This window comes from Pteronotus mesoamericanus, unplaced genomic scaffold (genome assembly GCF_021234165.1).
Source record: "Pteronotus mesoamericanus isolate MK-2021 breed Mesoamerican mustached bat unplaced genomic scaffold, CSHL_Meso_final contig_90, whole genome shotgun sequence".
NCBI lineage: Eukaryota > Metazoa > Chordata > Mammalia > Chiroptera > Mormoopidae > Pteronotus > Pteronotus mesoamericanus.
The window spans coordinates 20,300,936-20,320,273 of NW_026555277.1; the positions used below are offsets into that span (position 1 = coordinate 20,300,936).

Here is a 19,338-nt window from a genome sequence, read left to right on the forward strand (position 1 = left end):
GCCGGCCTGCAAACCAAAGGTTCGCCATTTCAATTCTCAGTCACGACACATGCCTGGGTTTCAGCACCAGGTCCCCAGTTGGGGGCGTGCAAGAGGCAACAGATCCATGTATGTCTCGCACACTGACGTTTCTGTCCCTCTCTTTCTCCCTCCCCTTTCTCTAAAAATAAATAAAATAAAATAAAGAACCAAGTCATAAGGTCTAAGATAGCAAAATGAGTCATTAGGCAACAGCCTTTACGTTTACACACACATGCAAACAAAAAACACAATCATAAGCTGAACATAGTTGGTTATGTTTCTATTTTGCCAGAAAGAGTAAGGGAGAGCTTATCTGGTTTTCATGTTTTGAAAGACAAACTTCACAGAAATAAACCACACATTGAAAAACATCTTAGGGAACAATTTAGGCTTATTCTTTTAAACTTTAAAGAGTTACTTAAACTGAAAACAAACTTACTTTCCTCTTACAAATCTCTCCATATTTTTATATCATGTTCAAGTGAAGAATCAATTTTTAGAAAACAAAACTTACTGTGCTTTTCTCTTAGGGAATAACTGAGCTAGTTTTGCACAGCTGAGAACTGTTATCACTTTGTCTAGGATAGTGTTAAAATCAGCTAAGGAGTTTGTAAAACAAGTCAATGCCCAAGGCCACATTCTAGTATAGTACCTTGGGCTCCTTTCCCTCCCTTAAATACAGCTTTAGTGAGGTATAATTTAGACACAAAACACAAGCATTTAAGTGTTGAGTTCAACGAGTTCTGACAAATGTATGCGCCTGCCTACATGATAAATGTATAATGACTACCACAATGATCACATACAACATGCCATCACCCCAAATGTCCTCATGCCCCTATGTAAATTCCTTTACCCACCAGTACTGGTCCCTGAAAACCACCCATCCAGATTCCATTTCAACAGAGTCATAAAGTATGAGTCTTCTGTGTCAGGTTCCACATTGTTGCTTATAACAGTAATTTGGTTCCTTTTCACCGCTGAACAGTATTTCACTGAGTAGATGGATAGTTGAAAAAATCTGTGTTTCCAGGTTTTGGCTATTCTGAGTAAAGCAGCTATTGGCATTGAAGTCTGTGTGAACATACATCCTCATTCCTCTTAAGTAAACACCACGGGAAGAACTGCCAGATCAGCTGGTAGTTGTATGTCTAACTTGGAAAGAAACTGCCAACTGTTTTTCCAAAGTGGCTGAAACATGTTGCATTCTTACCAGAAATGTGTAAGAGGAGTTCCAGTTTCACCACACTTTCTCCAACACTTGCTGTTATCAATGTTTTTAATTGCAGCCATTCTAGAGAGTGGGTAGTGCTACTGAGTTTGGTGTACAGTGGCTTTAATTTGCATTTCCCTAATGACTAATAATATTCAGTATCTTTTCATGTGCTTATTTGCAATCCATGTATCTGTTTGGTAAAATGGGTTCAAATCTTGTCATCCTACAAATTGTTTGTCACCTTAGTGAATTACTTTGCAAATACGTGAGAAGTTTAATTAATAACTCAATTTATCAATTTTTTTTTCTTTTAAGCTTCATGTTTTTTCTGTGTCCTCTACAAGATTTTTTTCCCCAACCCCAGGACATTAGCTTTTTCTCCTACATTTTTATAGTGTTACGTTTTACATCCAGAGCCAAAATACATTAAAAATTATGTGTATGGTGAGGAAAGGATGGAAGTTCATGTTTTACATATGAATATAGTTGTCCCAACTTTATTTGTTGAAAACACTATCCTTCCTCATTGAATTACCTTGGCAACTTTATCAAACAACTTGTATGAATCATATTTCTGTATTCTATGTTCTATGCCACTGATTTCTATTCCTACACTTATACCAGTACCACATTGTCTTGAATACTGTAGCTTTCCACTAGAACTCTGAAATCAGGAAGTTTAAATCCTCCAACAGCAGACTTCTTTTCAAAATCAGTTATGACTATACTTAGTTCTGACTATACTAAGTCTTTTGTATTTCCATATAACTACTAGAAAACTCTTGTCAGTTTCTGTAAGACTGACTTTTGGAATTTTTATTGGGATTGCATTCAATTTATAGATGAATTTGGGGAAAACAGGTCTCTTAATAATAATGATCAGAGTAGAACTTACTTCTCAATTTAAGGCCTTTATTAATTTCTCTTAATGTTTTAGTTTTCATCATGCAGTTCATTCATATATTTCATTAAATTTATCCCTAAATACTTAATATTTTGTTACTACAAAAGTTACTGTTTTAAAAATTTCTATCTCCAATTATTTGCTGCTAGTATGTAAAAAATGCAATTAATTTTGTACATTGACCTTGTGGCCTGCAACCCTGCTAAGTTCAGTTTTTAGTTCTACCAGCATTTTGTAGATTCCTTAAGATTTTCTACATATCACATCTTCTGCAAAAAAAGACTTTGATATTATCCCACATATCTGTTTTTCTGTTTTTAGTTTTTGTTTTTTTCTCCATGTTTCATTTTGCAGTTTCTACTATCATATCGTCAAAGTTGCCGATCTTTCCTTACAAACTGTCACCTCAGACACTGTATTTTTCATCTCCAGAAATTCAATGTGAGTTTTTTCTTTTTTAAAATAATATGCATTCCAGTTCTCTCTGGTGTGCATGTTCTCCTTTACCTTCTTGAACCTGTGGGGCATTTATACTAGCTATGTAACACCCCTGTCTGGGTCATTCCATCATCATGGTCATTTCTGGGTCTGTTTCTGTTGACTGATTTCTTCTTAATTATGAGTTATATTTTCCTGCTTTTTTACATGCCTTGTAATTTTTGATTGGCTGTTGGACACTGTGATTCTGACTTTTTGGTGCACTGAATTTTGTTGAACAGTATTGAATTCTGTCCTGGAGCTCAGTTAGGTTACTTGCAATCAGTTGGATGCTTTCGAGGTTTGAGGTTTGCATTTAAGTATTTGTAAGGGCAGTCCAGGGCAAACTTTAGTCTGGGGCTATTTTGCCCCAGGACACACATTTGAGGCCTCTTCTACTGAGACAGGTTTGGGAACATGAACTAATTCCAGGCCTTCGTCGTTTCCAGTAACTTTTCTGCCTATTCCTTTCTGGTTTTCCTTCTCCAGTATCAGGTAGTTTCTTCACACACTCATACAAATCAGTACTCAAAGATTCAAAGGCACCCTTCTGCAGATCTCAGAGCTCTTTCCCCTGACTTAGCGTGGCTACCTCTCCTCTGTGGCCTCAAAAATTCTCATCTCTGCCTTCTCTATGCAGGGAACCCCCCAGGCTGTTTCTCTGTTTGGCTTCCACTCCCTTGCACTACGGCCTGGAAACTGCCCCCGGGTAGCAAGCGAGGACAATCAACGGCTCACTTTGAATTCCTTCTCTCTGGGGTCATCGTCTACCACTACCTGTTGTCCAACATCTCAAAACCATTATTTTTTTTTATTTCTTTCTGGATTCCTGTTTTAGGAAAGGGGATAAATCAGATTACTTAAGTTCCCCATTTGATTTAAAATGTGGGACCAGTTTTGAGACCTAGTGAGCAGCTTTAATTTCCTTAACAGAAAACTTCCTTCGAGACAGAACACTTTTTTTTTTCTGAGCTGATTAGTACAGATAAGATTTGGAAACTTGTGCCACAAAATAGCCACATCATGGTTAGATAATATATTCAGAGAAATTTTTCAATAAAAGAAATGCCCAAAACTACTTTGTAAAGAAACTAAAAAACCACTATTCTTTGGAAGGAAGTGTTACATGGAGATTCTTAAACTAAAATATCTGATATAAAATGCCACAAAAGAATGCTTCATAAACCATGGAGGTAGGAATAACAAATAATTTGGAAAAACCATCCTCTTCCTGAGGCATTCCAGAAAAACCCTCACTTTTTTTATTTTTTTCTTACAAAAACCATTCATAAAAAGTATGTTCAACAGGAACAATACACAAACATCAATAAAAAATAAAATACAGAATTTTACTAGCATGGCTTTCAAAACCATAAAACTTGTAAATGAAATAAGGACATGAAATAAAAGCAAAATTTTACTTACCAGTAACAAAATAAGTAAACAAGGTTCTCTTTAGCGCCAGTACATTTCATTTCTATATACAGATTTCTTCCCATCCCTCCCAATATCCCTCTGAAACTTACCTTTCTCCAAATAAGACCTTGGAGCCCACGGTGGGTCCTCTTCAGCATAAGGATCACTATACTCAACCACTGCGGCCTCCTCCTCTTCGTAATCTTCTGGGGGAGGTGGTGGAGGGGGGGATTCATCAAAGACTGGTTCTTCTGCAGGTGGCGGCGGCGGTGGTGCATCTGAAACTAAGAACGTACAAGCTGATAACAAACTACACCTAATGCAAAGTTCAATATTTGCTATCGAAGCTTCTATGTTCATGAACCATAAACCTGGATTTGAAAATAATAATCTCTCAAAAAATGAGTGGGCAAGAGAATTCCCCCACCAACTATAATGTTCCCAACCTCAAAGCATGACTTTCTCCTCCCAATAGAGTTAGTATTTTTTGGATACTGCATAGAGTTTAGCTAAAATAATTATTAACTGAGCCTCTGAAAATTGTTTATGCTAATAAATAATCCTCTTTTTCAAAGAGATCAATACAATATAGTTTGGTTTTACATGATATCCAAAAATGAGTGGTTATCAGGAATAATAATTTGGATATTTATGACTATATTTTATTTATAGAAAGTTAGAATGAGTCCAGTGAATAGTCAAATTTTAAAATCTACCTTCTCAATGAATTTTAAAAATTAGCATCTTAGGCAAATTAACAGGGCAGAAATCACAAACAAATTTGGGTAGCTTTGTTTTGGTTTGGTTTTTTTATATAGAGAATTTCAACTAATTCAGACTAATTTATGATGCAGAATTTCTACATTTCTATTATTTAAAATATTTTAAATGTCTCTTTAATGAGATCTGCTTCCACAGCTCAAGTATCAACACAGTAATGTTTAAAATACTATCTACAAACCAGGAACTCAAAGCTTTTTAAATGCTTGGTACATACTTAAGCACAGCTCAACAAAATAAACTGAATAGAGAAAGATGAACCCTGAGCTGGTAGCTCAGTTGGCTAAAGCATCATCCCGATTCACTAAGGATGAGGGGTCAATCCCTGGTCAGGGCACATACAAAAATCAACCAATGAATGTATAAATAAGTAGAACAACTAAATGGGTATTTCTCTTCTTCTCCCCTCTCTAAAACAACCAACAAATAAATTTTTAAAAATAAAAAAATAGCTACATTTATCAGTTGTCCAATTTTAATGAACAGCACAATTTTTTTTAAGAACTTTATTTATTTTAGAGAGATGAGAAGGGAGGGAGAAAGAGAGGGAGAGAAACATCGATGTGTGAGAGATACACTAACTGGTTGCCTCTCGCAGACCCAGCTGGGGACCTGGCCCAGAACCCAGGTATGTGCCCTGACCAGGAATCAAAATCTGTGACATTTTGTTTCACAGGCCAGCACTCAATCCACTGAACCACACCAGCCAGGGCTAAAGAGCACAAATTCTTATTTATGAGGTACCAGTACTGTTTCCATGAAATTCTCTGAGCAATCTGTTTATTTTCAACTTTTATCTAAACCTACTGGTTAAATCAAATGGGTTTTAGAAGACTGCTATTGCCTGGTGAGGATTAGCCATATCAACTTCATACTCTGCCCTAGTCCAGTATTCTTCCCATCTGCTGTGCTACTCTGTACTTATCAATGTACCTACTTTATGAACTTCAAAACTTTACCCATTAATAAATAATTTAGTCCAAATGGGTTTTTAATAAACAAAATGTATAGCTATGTGACTTTAGGACAGACTTTATGACAAATTACATATGGTTGGGGTAAGAATCAACAATATATCCTATTTGCATTTATAAAGTAAAGAGATTGCCTTTAAACAATTCCACAAAAATATACATCCAAAGGAACTCTGTCTTTCAAAACAATCACCTTGACAAATTACGTTATAAAATTATTCAAAGATGCTGCCACTGCTTGTCTTTACCTTTTCTAATAACTGCCTGAGAGCCAGTTTAGTAAGACTAACAAAAGCTACCATTTTTTACTTAAAATATTCCAATTATTCAGCTAGCACTTTAGAATACATTATTTCATTTAACCTTTAGCTTGGGGGGGTAGTGTTTTTAACCTTCATTTTATGGATATGGAAACCGGCTTTCCAAGATTAAAGTAGTCTACAGTCAAGTAAGTGGAAGAGCAGAAATTGGAACTCAAATGTTTATTATCTACACTACCTTTAAAGTAATGTTTCATTATTATTCACTCAATAAACATCAACTCTGTTTATGTTTACTCTGGCTAGGTACTGCGCTCAGCACTGGGAATGCGGCAGTGGGCAAAGTCCTGGGGACATGGACAACCAAACTTTCGTTTTTGATTAAGTGCAGTAGGTGTTCTAAGTCACTATGGAAAACAAAGAAGTAGACCAAACCTCTTACATGGGTTTCTGAAACCTGACAGATGAGTAAAAGTTAATGGCCAGAGGGTGGAATGGAGTGGAGGTGGATATTTCATGTTAGGTGTAAAGAGGAAAAAAAAAAAAAGGCAAGGTAAGAAAGCAAGACTCCTTCAAAGAACTGACCAACGTTCAGCAGAAAGAGGCATGGGCAAGCTGAAGGGGACTAGGCAGGAGGGGCCTTGCAACAGTTTGAACTCAATCCAAAGAGCAATGGGGAGCCACAGAGGGTTTTAAGAATAATAGGATCATAACTACACTACTTAGCACAGTATAACTGGTTCCAAAGAATCCCAGACTTCTTCCAAATATCAATCTTAACATAGAGTGATTATCTGCTATCATAGAGTGTCTTCAAAATACTGTATTTGAAAGCTATAAAGATAATCCCAAAAGATAGGTATATCTTTCCAAGGTGAATGTTTTGAACAGGACAACTTTCATTTGAATGTATTAAGTCCTACTATGTCTTTAAAATCAGCCACAGCACACCTCATACAGTTTCTTATTTTATACATTTTATAGGTGAGAAATGCATATGACTGTGGAAAGGAATGAGAAAATACAACCTAAAAGGCAATCAAACTGTGGTAAACATTGGAGGTGCTGCTCATGGGGTGCCCTCCAATATAGACTGATGTAAGAACATAGGCTATTTTCAGAAATGAGCAAATAGAGATGCAAAGGCAGCTGAAAGAGATTGAGCCGTCGGTCCAGTAAAACTGGATTATAATCAGTTAAAATCAAAATCTTAAAAAAAAGCCCTGGCTGGTGTGGCACAGTGGATTGAATGCCAGCCTGTGAACCAAAGCGCCCTGGTTCAATTCCCTGTCTAAGGCACATGCCTGGGTTGCGGGCCAGGTCCCCAGTTGGGGGTGTGCAAGAGGCAACCACACATTGATGTTTCTCTCCCTTCCTCCCTCTCCCCCCTCCCTTTATATATATATAAAATCAGTTAAAATACAAGAAAGAAATGTGTCAATAAAAAAGGGGCATTTAGTCAGCTAGGGAAGCACAAAAGAGGAGGGACTAAAACTAAAAGTGTCTACTGTGTTAGATGCTTTTCTAAGTGCTGGGAAACCAGCCTGTACACAAAACAGGAAAAAAATCCCTACTCCCCCAGAGCTTACATTCTAGTATTGGGATTTTCCACATCCAAAGGAGCAAGAGTCCTAAGCAACACAGAGCAAATATTTCCCCTTAGTGAGGCCATCACTGTTATGAGATGCACACACTAGCCTGACAACATTAAATCTCTCACTGAAGTAATTCCCTTGCTCAGATTCCAGGCCCATCAGGCAACTTTATGATGATGATATAGTTCTTCACGTCAACTGCTCACAAGAGAATTCACCTACCATACAGACTGTTCACTGGTCTCTGTAACAGGAATTTGTTGTTACAGAGAGAATGTTGACACAGGCCTTCTGCTCCGCAGACACGTCTCCTGAGCTTCCTCAGTACTTCTCTAGGAGGAGACTCAATTCGTCAGTCAGATTAGTCATGTGATCTGCATGGCTCAACACCAGAGCACAGGCCAATGTGAATTCATGAATCTATGAGGCGCCCTGGGAACCAGTGTGGCAACTTGGTGCCCTGGAACCTACCTTAATCTTTTTGTACCTGGAATCAGAGGACCAAAGGAAGATTCTCAGCCCAGTCACAAAATCCTAAAATTCTAGCAACAGGAAACTAGACTACTGCTTGTCTGAGCACCCCCAAGATGGGATATCTATCTGGTGATTGAAGAGCACCTCCTCAGATGTGATCTTTGTTTTCTTACATGTGCCTTATTTTATATTTGTCTTTTCTTCACTACCAGATTTTAAGTTATTTTAAAGTAGAGAATTTCATCCTAATTATTTTATCCCTACCAGCTGCTCATACAGTGACTTGTCCATAATATTCAATACTTAAAATATCAGCAAATGAATGACTATTTAGCCAATCATCTATGACATTTTATGCCTATAATCTGATCTACAGCATAAAGAAGACATAAACTTACTATTTTCTTGGACTCTGGCCACAAATCCCATTAAAGGTAACTGAGGAGTTACCTGTAGGATGGAGGGAGGAGGAGGAGCAAGAGATACTGTAAAAACAAAAAAGGTGTGGAGGATAAGGGGTAAGGGCGAGTTACATTAAAAGAAAAGGATAATACAATAAAAAGAACATATAAGGAGGGAAACTACTATGCACAAACATTTTATAAGATGTAGTAAGGATCCTCTTTTGAGAGATAATTCATTACGCACAGTATTAGAGGAATTTCAAGAAAGTTCTTAAAAATTACAACAGGAAGCATTCATCATACACAGATCTTCTCTAACATAAAACGGCAAATTGATTTTTCTTATCAATAACAACGTATCTTCTCAAAGAATCTCTTCAGACTATCATAAATAATTTGGGTTTCTGGATTTTACTTTGATGGATACAAGTTTAAATATTTGTCAGTACAAGTGAAAAAATCCAACTACATTCCAACGTCCTAAATTTAGACTTTCCATTACATTAACAGGCAAATTCATTGGTTCTTCATTCATTAATTAAGTATATATTTACTGACTTTCTACTAAGTGGCAAGCACTCTAAGAAACCGAATCAAAAGCATTCTCTGAGAGTCGGGTCTTTGTTACTACAATTTTTCATAATCCAATTCATACCACCTGCTCAAGCAGGTACATTTTCTTCCTGACCTGACTCAAAAAGGTTGGCCTCATTCCAATCATTCTCCTCTCCTCTTCAAGATGTCTGTCCCTCTACCTCAAACACCTGGTACAGTGTCTAGTGCTAGTAAGCCTTCAACAACTGTTTAATGTATGTGAATACACAAATAAGCCAGGCATGTGCCAAACAAGTTCCCAAGATTAACTCTACAGTTATAGTTTCCTTCAGAATGGGTATAAAGTATGGCATGCGCCTTCTTATAAAGAGAGAACACCTTCATCAGCTCCAAAATGAGGTTAAGACTAATAGAACTAAAAACTAAGAGTCTCTGTCCTCAAAGAGATCATATTCTAGCTGGGAAGATTAAACAAAATAGTAACATTAACCCAAGAGCATTTGTAAGCAATTCCCTGGAGGTGGAGGTGGAGAGGGTGTGGTGCGATGGTGGTAGCCTTGTGGCGGTGGTAACGGGAGGAAGACCGCACAGACATGACTTGAAGAAAAGGAGTTTGACTGACACGCAGACAAGAGTTGAGAAAAACAAGCTGAGAAGAAAGTGAGGAGAGAGGCTTGGAGGTGATGAGCTCACAGGGCTAAAAATGTTTCCATATGGCCAGCATAAGGTACCCCAGAGAGAGAAAGTACAGAACCCAGGTGAGTGGGTGGATATAAAAACCTTAGGTGAAAGAGTGCTTAGTGGAAAGAGACGGGACCTTTTAGCCACTCAACATCAAATAACCTGAGTCATCATTTTTTTTGATGTTGGAACAAGTTAATTTATGTCTACTACATTTATGCCTACTACATAAATGTGATATTAAAAAAAAGATAATGTAACCTACTTTACGGAGTGGTTACAAGTTTAAAAAAGAAAAAATAAATGAATCCACAATGTGTGCAGAAAGCCTAAACCAGGGCCTGGCACAAAAAAATCAAGACAGTAGAAACAGCAAGAAAAGGAGAGAACTTGTTAACAGTGTGGGAAAAAGAGTGCTTGGTGATGAAGTATTTGGTTAGTACATGAAGGACAGCAACAACTAAAGATAATTCTTAGATTTTTAGTTTTCATAACAATGCAGGTGGAGGTGCCATTAACCACATTAACCTTGGTAGGTAATATAAAGAAACAGGCTGGTGAATGGCAGGTCTGGGAGAGATAATGACACAATAAATAGGATGTATGAAAGTGACTTAGGCATAAGTCTGGGAGGCAACTAGAAAGTCTGGGTTAAGTTTGTAAGAAAAATTGAGAGGAACAGAGACAGTAGTGATCAGTAGAGAAGTAATAGTTGTGCTGTGAGTAAAAGCAGGGAGAAGATCAATAATGTATAAATAAGAGTTAATTAGATAATCCTGAAGAATATCTAGATTTAAGGGACATTAGTATTAGCCCAGAAATTGATATCGTTCTTCAAAAGATACATTTTGGTTACGTTTTTCCCAAAAACCTTATTTCTTGGTAATAAATCCTTAAGTTGTTTGTCTGTCTCCTACTCACTGAAGCTTGAAACAATTGCTGATATGTTCACAATACCCTGTTTCCCAAATTGGGGTCAGAAGACGACTCAATGAACAGAGAAGGTAGCAAAGACAAAGCAGATCAAACTGAGAAACAGCAGCAGACAGCAAATGGCAATAGAAAAGTAGCAATTACATGAATGTTCATATCAAATAAGACGAAAAGTTCCCCTTCTGTTACAGCAGTCCCAGCCTCCCCTGTAACAGAAAAGTAGGGTATTTCCCACTTTAGTCATTGTTTCTCAACCGTTTTCTTTTTTTTTAAAAAAGGCCTCTGGTACTCCAAAAAATGAATGATCAGGTGCCTTAACTGAGATAGAACAGTCTTTTTGTAAGTAAATTGTATATTACTTTTTCAAAAAGATGAGTATGTTTTATTTCTTTTCTAGCTCTGAAAGTGAAAATATGAAACCATGGTAATTTTAAGAAGTCCACCAACAGCAATGTAATGGGGTGGGTCAGAACAGAGATCTCTGGAAAGCAAAAGACTCCAATTCAGGCAGGGGACCCACAAATCCAGCACAGTCTCTCTCCCCATTTTTCCAGGAAAGGCTGCAGATTAAAAGCATTGTGCCTTCTCCAAGTCAGGGAGGAGCCAATGGAGCAGAAGGTGCAGTGCTTAGGGCACACTGCATATGGAAGGCAGCTAGAACCAGGCAGCCAGGCCTTCCCAGGAGGAGGGGCTGCCAGAGGAGACTTCCTGCCAGCATCCTTGCAGGAGGAGGGGCAAAAGCAGACAGGGACTACATTAGCCCTCACTGGTTGGCTGGAAAGCTGGATGCTCCCACTGGCTGCTGAAGCACATGGGATTCCTGGAGAGAGGATCTTTTCTTAAATTTTTTAAAATATTTTATTTATTTTTTGAGAAATGGGGGAGGGAGGGACGGAGGAAGGGAAACATCAGTGTGTGGTTGTCTCTCACATACCTCCAACCAGGGACCCAGCCCACAACCCAGGCATGTGCCCTGACTAGGAATCGAACCGGCAACCCTTTGGTTCACAGGCCAGCGCTCAATCCACTGAACCATACTAGCCAGGAAAAGAGGGGACCTTTTAAATAGGAGACGAGGAGAACCGGCTTGCTCTCTTCGCTCATGGTGCTTTGGCTTGGAACTTTTGGTTGCAGGTATACTTGGATGCTCTGGGTCTCTGGCCCCTGCTTCCTGTACAGACAAGAGTGTTCATGCAACCTGCAGAGGCCAGGCCCACCAGGGGCTTAAGCGCTGTGTGGTAGGAAGCCCACTCCTGCAGGCAGGGTCCCACACTGGGACATGAGCCAGCCTCTGGGCCAGCCTATGATCCAGTGCAGCATGGCACACAGGTCCTGGACTGCTACATTGAGGCTGAGGACAATGTACCCCAGATCCTGAAGGAGACCTGCTGCAAGAAGATAGCGACTCTGAAACCCATGAGTGCACATTCCAGAGAGGATGGAGATCTGTTTGCGTGGCCAGCTTAAGCTCCAGTAAGGACAGATAAGGAAATGGGAAACTTCTGGGTATGGTTTTAGCCTGTAACTTTTTGGTAGCAAGGGAGGGTCTGGGTCTTGTGGGAAAGAAAGGCCCAGCACAGGAGTACTCTCAGCACTCCTGAAATTGGAACCCTGTTAATAAAAGCCTGTTTCCTTCAACATAACTCTTCAAGGCATGTATCGAGGCAACAAACAGCCAAACCCCAGGGTGCACAGTTACAGCAATCCCAGACCTTCCTTAAACAGAATTATTTTATAACAAAATAAGTTAGTTAGATTTTTTCCAAAGCCAGCTCCAGAACATGTTTAAAAATTCAGTTCCAAATGCAGTATACAAAGATCACCCGAAATTCTGTTGTTGTTTTTTTTTTTTGCCCAGGACCAAACCTTTTCTATTAACGGTCGAAATCAATTCAGGTATCATAGCATTTTCTTTCTGGACCATCTAAGTAAAAATTCATCTGACCAGGGCTCCTGTGAACCAAAATATCCTACTTGAGAATAGATTTATCTTCCTTCGAGTTGAGTTGAAAATGAACTATTCTAGGAGTATTTAAGCAGGATTTTGATGTAAAGATTTGTTTACTGTATTCAGTTTTAGTATTAGGCATCTCATAAACAGGAAGAACGGGAAGTAACTACAAACTTAGTTTCATTCTAATTAGCTGATTCTTCAACTAACAAGATCCTTTCTCTATGACCACTAAAAGATCACCAAACTTAGACCGAGTAATGTTATGTTCATAATACACAATAATGTAGTTAATATGAAGACACAAGCTCACCAAGTGACTGAAGTTTACACACTGATCTTAAGTAGAACAGCTTCAAGAACTATAGCTTATCTGCACATAGAAACATGTAGGTACAGAAACAGTAAAAAGCTATGCAAGCAAACCAAACTTAGAAGATGAGTTTGTGCTGATAAAATACAGTCTTTCTAAGCATAACCTTCCTGGTTATTTATAAAATCCTGTGTAGCATAATCTTTGAGGCTTCAGTGTTTTAAATTGTCCAGTTCACAGAGTTTTGAAAACAGACAGGCTTTTACATTTTATGTTTATAGCTTTATAAATACTGAAAAAATTAAACAAAATAAACATTCTAAATACTACTTCTAAAACTACTAATCACTATTAGAGACCAAACAGATTTCATAGCTCATTCAAATTTAGTTGCTTATATTTTATACACCAGTGAAGGACATAATTTAAGCAATTTATTTTAAGAGTGAAATATTTTTTAAACATGGATAGCAACTTAGAACAAGGAGTATTTAAAAGTGAACATGGCTAATCATACTCAGTAAGGGGAACTTTTTTGGTGGAAAAGAATATGATTACCAGTCCTGTATAATCAGTCCTATAGTCTCAGAGGGCTAAAAGAATTGGAGCATTTTTGTTATTCCTTTTCAAGTAAAAAAAAAAAAAAAAAATCACCATATACTGCCAAGAACAGTAAATTAAGACTCAGTTTAAAAACATAACTTGTGTTTAATAATTGGTGTAAAGGGTCTGTTTGGTTTACTTTGTCATTTGAAAATATACTTACACCTTTCAGCTGCTTTCTTTTTTTGTTCTCCGTCAGTGTTTTCTAACAAACCCTAAAGACTGCCCAAAATGAGGATTTAAAAATAGCTTCTTACTACTGCTCTTTATTTATACTGTGTGTAAGCCCTTCTACATCTGTATTCTCCTGGATATTTTTGGTAATTCTGTAACTTAACTATCACTTTAATGTGGTATGGCTTCTCTTTGCAATTTTACCAGGCCAATATTGTTTTTCACTGGTTGTTTTTTATTTTTAGTTGCTTTTAATAATACTCAGGGGTTAATGTATTACATTTTCCCTGTGTAAAATAACATTCAGAAATTCTCCATCTCATAACTGTATACAGTCAAAGTTCTTAGAATCAACATTCTAATTAATTAGATGGGTTTTTTAATTTTTTGTTGTAGAAAGTGTGAGCAGTAAAGTGTAGGGTATCTTTAACTAAAGCCTTAGTGTTTTAATACCACACATTTGATTCCCTACAGTTATAGACTGAATGTTTGTGTCTTCCCAAAATCATATGTGAAATCCTAATTCCCAATGTGATTGTATTAGGAAGTGGGCCTTTGGGAGGTGATTAGGTCATGAGAGGGGGGTCCTCATTAATGGGGCTAGTACCCTTATAAAAGAAACCCTATGGAGCGCTCTCTCTTCTTTCACCATGTGAGGCCACAACATGAAGAAAGCATTCTGCAACTCAGAAATGGGTTCTCACCAGAACTCGGGCCATGTTAACAGCACACTCACTGATCTACAACTTCCAGCTTCCAGAACTGTGAGAAGTTTCTGTTGTTTATAAGCCACCTAGTCTATGGAACTTTGTTATAAAAGCCCAACAAAGACACTTAGAAAACTAGGTTTACATATGTATATTTGTGTGTGTATTATATTTTTACCACCAAGGTGCTTCGTATTTACATTTATAGTAACACTGTTAGCTTGTGATTAGCCCTGTTTCAATGACCTCCTCTTACTGCTGACAAGATGAATGACAAACTGATGTTGCAATTTCTTTGGCTGGATTAGATTAAGAAACGTAAGAACCAAAGGATTTCAGTTATGCCCCAAAGTGTTCCTTTCATTACTGTGCTCCTAGGACTTAGCTCTAGACACCTGTGTTCTACATTTTAATTCCTATGTTATAATGCTCTTTCAAACTCAAACCAGGTATGGTAACAGTGCTGCTAGATTTACATCTCACAGAAAACCCCAGTGAATTACATTCGCATGAATCCCGGCCTGTCGGCTCACTTCTCCGGAAGCACACATGGATGTCAAGCCTCCCATTGTCAAAAATATGCTCATAAAACACATACCTGAGGTCATTTTGTTAAATCAGGTTATTAACTACTTTTTCAAAAGCACAACAAATTTTCTCACTTTAAATATGAGAAAATAGGGACCACTGCAAGATCAGTAGAGTAATACATGAGACTTATATGAGATTCTAAAGCAAATAAAACAAAGGAGTATTTAATAGCTTTAATATACTGTTTTTATAAGCATTAAGTCTTATAAAATGAAAAAGTTTTCAAAGAACATTTTAGTAAAATAATATTTTTAATTTAGAAAAAGCACTCTGATTAATCAATTAACAAAGCTGTAGCTACACTCTGTAAACAGTTACCAAATCACTGGAGTAGAAAGGCAGAACTTAAATGGGGGGGCGGGGTGGGACAAAACCCACTAACTAAACTGTCTCACATACTATACTGAAGGCTCATCATTTCCATTCACTGTACTTTCATGAGCATAAAAAATACTTTCATTAAAATGATACCATAGAGTAAGATATTTTTCTACTTTAATATACTTCCAAGTATGTTAAAATCATATTTATAAAGAAAGAAGTACTGAAATAGGTGTTAAAATATTTAAATATGTGCTTGCAAAGCCTTCAAATAATTTCCACTAACAGGGTTCTCATAAGACCAATACTCTGTACATGTATATAGCATGAAATGTCCTTGAATATATCAGGTTGGCCAAAAAATTCATTTAGTTTTTTCTGTAAGTAGTGCTTAGTTGTCTTTAACTTCATTCAAAACAATTTTGTTAGATTGTATTGTAACAGCTTTCATATTAGTGTACATTTGAAAAAAACTTATGAAAATCGGTGAATTTTTGTACAGTCATTTTAGTATTGAAGACGGAAGAAATATGCAACATTTTTCGCATCTTATGCTTTATTATTTCAAAAGAGATAAAAATGCTACTGAAATGCAAAAAAAAAGATTTGTGCAGTGTATGGTGAAGGTGTTATGACTGATCAAAAGTGTCAAAAGTAGTTTAGGAAGTGTTTCGGTTACTACTGACATTTTGGCAAAATAATTTTTTTGCTGTGGGGCTGTCTAATGCACTGGAAGATGTTTAGCAGCATCCCTGGCCTCTAACCACTAGAAGTCAATAGTGGGAGGTACCCGAATACTCAAAATATCCCAATCAATAAAGTTATTGGTGAAAATGAAAAATGTGTCTTTTCCAGCAACACTGAAAGGAAAAGAAATCAACAGAGACAAGAGGGAAGGAGGGAGGTGGGGTGGGGAAAAGGAAGGGAAGGGGAAAGTCAAGGAACATATAGCAAGGACTCATGGACAAAACCAAAGGGGAAGAGCTGAGGGAGGGAAGGAGGAAGGGGGCAAGGGAAAGTGGTGGGGGGTAGGCAGAGACAAATGTATTTGAAAAAATAAATTAAAATTAAAAAAAAAAGAAAAATGTGTCTTTTACAGGAAAAAATAAATGAACTCTGTGGCCAACCTAATATGTTCTGTGTATTATGTATAGGTGGTCCCAAGATGTAACAGTGAAACATCTCATTCCAGAACCAGCCCATTTTGGACTGACATCATGCTTTCAAAACTCGTTCCAAAGAAAAGAAAGGGTATAAGTTCCCTAAGCAATAATTGTCTAGATTTCCAAGGGGGCCAGAGAGAGAGAATTATGAAATAATCCATATCTAACAAACAGAAGTTTAAAAATAAAAACGCATTTAGGTCCAAAAAAACTCCTATTCAAATATGGGTTTGGAACACGTGATTTAACAGAATGGATAGAAAGATAAACAGATTTATCAAAAATAAGCTCAAAAAGAGTTAAAAAGAATGGCACAGCCAACATCACTAAGTGTGATCAAAGACAGCAGTGAAATATATTTCAAATAAGGCACTACGGAGTGCACTGATTAGACTAGAAATATGGCATTTAATTTGAAGAGAGACCCAAAACAGTGAAGGGATCTGAATAAAGGAACAGGGATTCAGTCTGCATTCAGCAAATAGTTATTGAGCACTATTCCCAAAATATAACTGTATAAAAAACTGGCAAAGTCTCAGGCCCTCATGCATTTTGCATTACAATGTGGATATCCTCCTCCCAACAAGAGAGAGCACATGAGAGGATAAGAAAAAAAAATTTTTTTTTAATCTGAAGGTAGGCAGCATAGTACAATAGAACATGGAGTCGGATAACCTAAGTTCAAATCCTAACTTGACCATCACCTCAGTCTCAGTTTCATCACCTGTAAAATACAGATGAAAATGATCACATAATTATAATAATCAAATAAGATTATTTCTTTTATTATAAATATAAAAGCATTCTTTAAACTGTTTAAGAAAAGGATTCAAATTCCTTTTGCACAACTCCAAAGAATAAAACAAAGTTTCACCAAAAGGTAGTAGCCATAGTATACAGATTCCAACTCCATAAAATTCAGGGTATATCAAAGGTAAAATGGGCTGTCTCCTAATATTAGAGGTGATCACATACAAACTTACTGGCCTCTTGACAAAAATCCAGAAAAACATTGTAAGTTGGCATACCATATCCACAACAGTCACAAAGTCTAACATTTTTCTCTTTTTCTGGAGAAGCAAAAATTATTATATGTAATAGTAAATATGTGCCAGATTAAGTTTTCTGTGTGCATGATGCAACTGAAAGATGATGTAATATCTGAATCAATCTGACCAAGTACCACTTTTCCCATCATAGGTTTGTTATGAGAATTAAATAAGACAGTATAACTCCCTAGCACAAAGCAGCTTCAAAAATGTCCCTTTTACTTTGCTACTTATAAACTCTGCCCATATACTCAATTGTCATTATTTGCTACTCATAGAGCAAGGATATCTGATTAAATAGGAGGGAAATATTGTTTACCACAATTTTTGATTTTTAAAAGCAAATAATCACTAGCATATTCAAAAAGATTCTGTTCAGGAAAATTAAATTCTACAAGTTTGTATGAAAACCATGTATTGGTATTTTTAAAAAAGAACTGGAAAATACAGTACTAGTAACTTTGTATTCATTCCTCCATTTATTCAAAAAAATAGTACTGACCTCCTATCATGTGTTAATCATTTGTAATTAAAGGGTTTTTATTTTTTTCTCTGTAACTAAAGGATATTATTAACCAGGTACAGTCGATGGAATGCAAACGAATATCTAACCTGGATTCTGGCTATAAAAAGGTCCTCCATTCATCTGATTCTGAAGGCTTGTTTGTGAAGTTATAGAAGGAGGGCGTCTATAGGGCAATGAGCCCCCTACTGTTGGGGGGGTATGGCGAGAGGCAGGTCTATTCATGCTGTAGAACTGCACAGGATGACCTGGAAAAGGAAAAGAACATAAATTTTCCATTAAAAGAAAATAATCTCAGACAATGAAATACTTTAGGTACAATGCCTGAATCTTAATAAGATTATGAAAAATAACAATGTTAGCTAATTTAGTTATCTGACAAATATAATATAAGGTGACAATTATTGCTCAGCTGACATTACACTGAAGTGCAAAGGCAGGAAAGTGGATTATTGATTAGGTCTGGGAAAGCCACATCTAAATTGATTACTAATTAATATTAAGATTTTATTAAGTTAATAATTTGATAGGATTTCCAAATCATCACAATTATATTAAAATTTATGGCTCACTTCCCTGCTTCACCCCACCAAATCCACCAAAGATTAAAAATTAAACTAAGCAAATAAAGATGACATTTGGGAAAGCCAAAGAAAAAATGTTTGATACATAGTCTTATTCCAAATTAATACTAATAATAGTAAATTTAAGGTAGCAAAGCGATTAAAAAAATATTCCTAGCAAAATGTCAAGTGAGATAATCAAAGATATCTTTATTGCCTCAAAGATATGTGCTTCTGAAACCAGGTTATTTTGTCTTTAAATTAGTTTAAGAAATTCACAATTATGAAAAAAAACTAAGATACAAAAAGTGAATCAAAATGTATCTCATTTTTAATATCATTCCTGAATCTGTACATAATCATCAGCAATATCACTGTACTCTGACCTCTGAACCAACTGAAGACACTATTTCTTAACTATCCAATTTCCTAAATTTTATCAATCCAGTTCCTAAATTTTATCTTCATTCCACTCCCACTCAAAATCACTCAGCTGGGGACCTCCTGTTACAGACAGACAGACAAACCACTAGGCAGGGGTGTCCAACCTTTTGGCATCTCTGCACCACACTGCAAGAAGAAGAATTGTCGGGCCACACATTAAATACACTGCAACATGTCATCACAAAAAAAAACCTCATAAGGTTTTAAGTAAAGTTATGATTTTGTGTTGGGCAACATTCATAGCCA

The 19,338-nt window shown here is 36.8% G+C and overlaps 1 protein-coding gene across 36 annotated transcripts in view; it reads right to left on the minus strand.

The window, feature by feature from the left end:
* The window catches only part of ABI2 (abl interactor 2), a 108,417-nt gene that overhangs the window by 8,676 nt on the left and 80,403 nt on the right, over positions 1–19,338 (minus strand). For 20 of the 36 annotated variants that reach the window (XM_054585789.1, XM_054585788.1, XM_054585813.1 and 17 more), the window contains 3 exons: positions 18,175–18,333; positions 8,516–8,602; positions 4,145–4,318 (listed from right to left, as the gene is read on the minus strand). In XM_054585789.1, coding sequence (XP_054441764.1) covers positions 4,145–4,318; positions 8,516–8,602; positions 18,175–18,333 — 420 coding nt within the window. The remainder of the gene's footprint in view (positions 1–4,144; positions 4,319–8,515; positions 8,603–18,174; positions 18,334–19,338) is intronic. The other 16 variants (XM_054585798.1, XM_054585816.1, XM_054585797.1 and 13 more) reach the window with 1 other exon arrangement.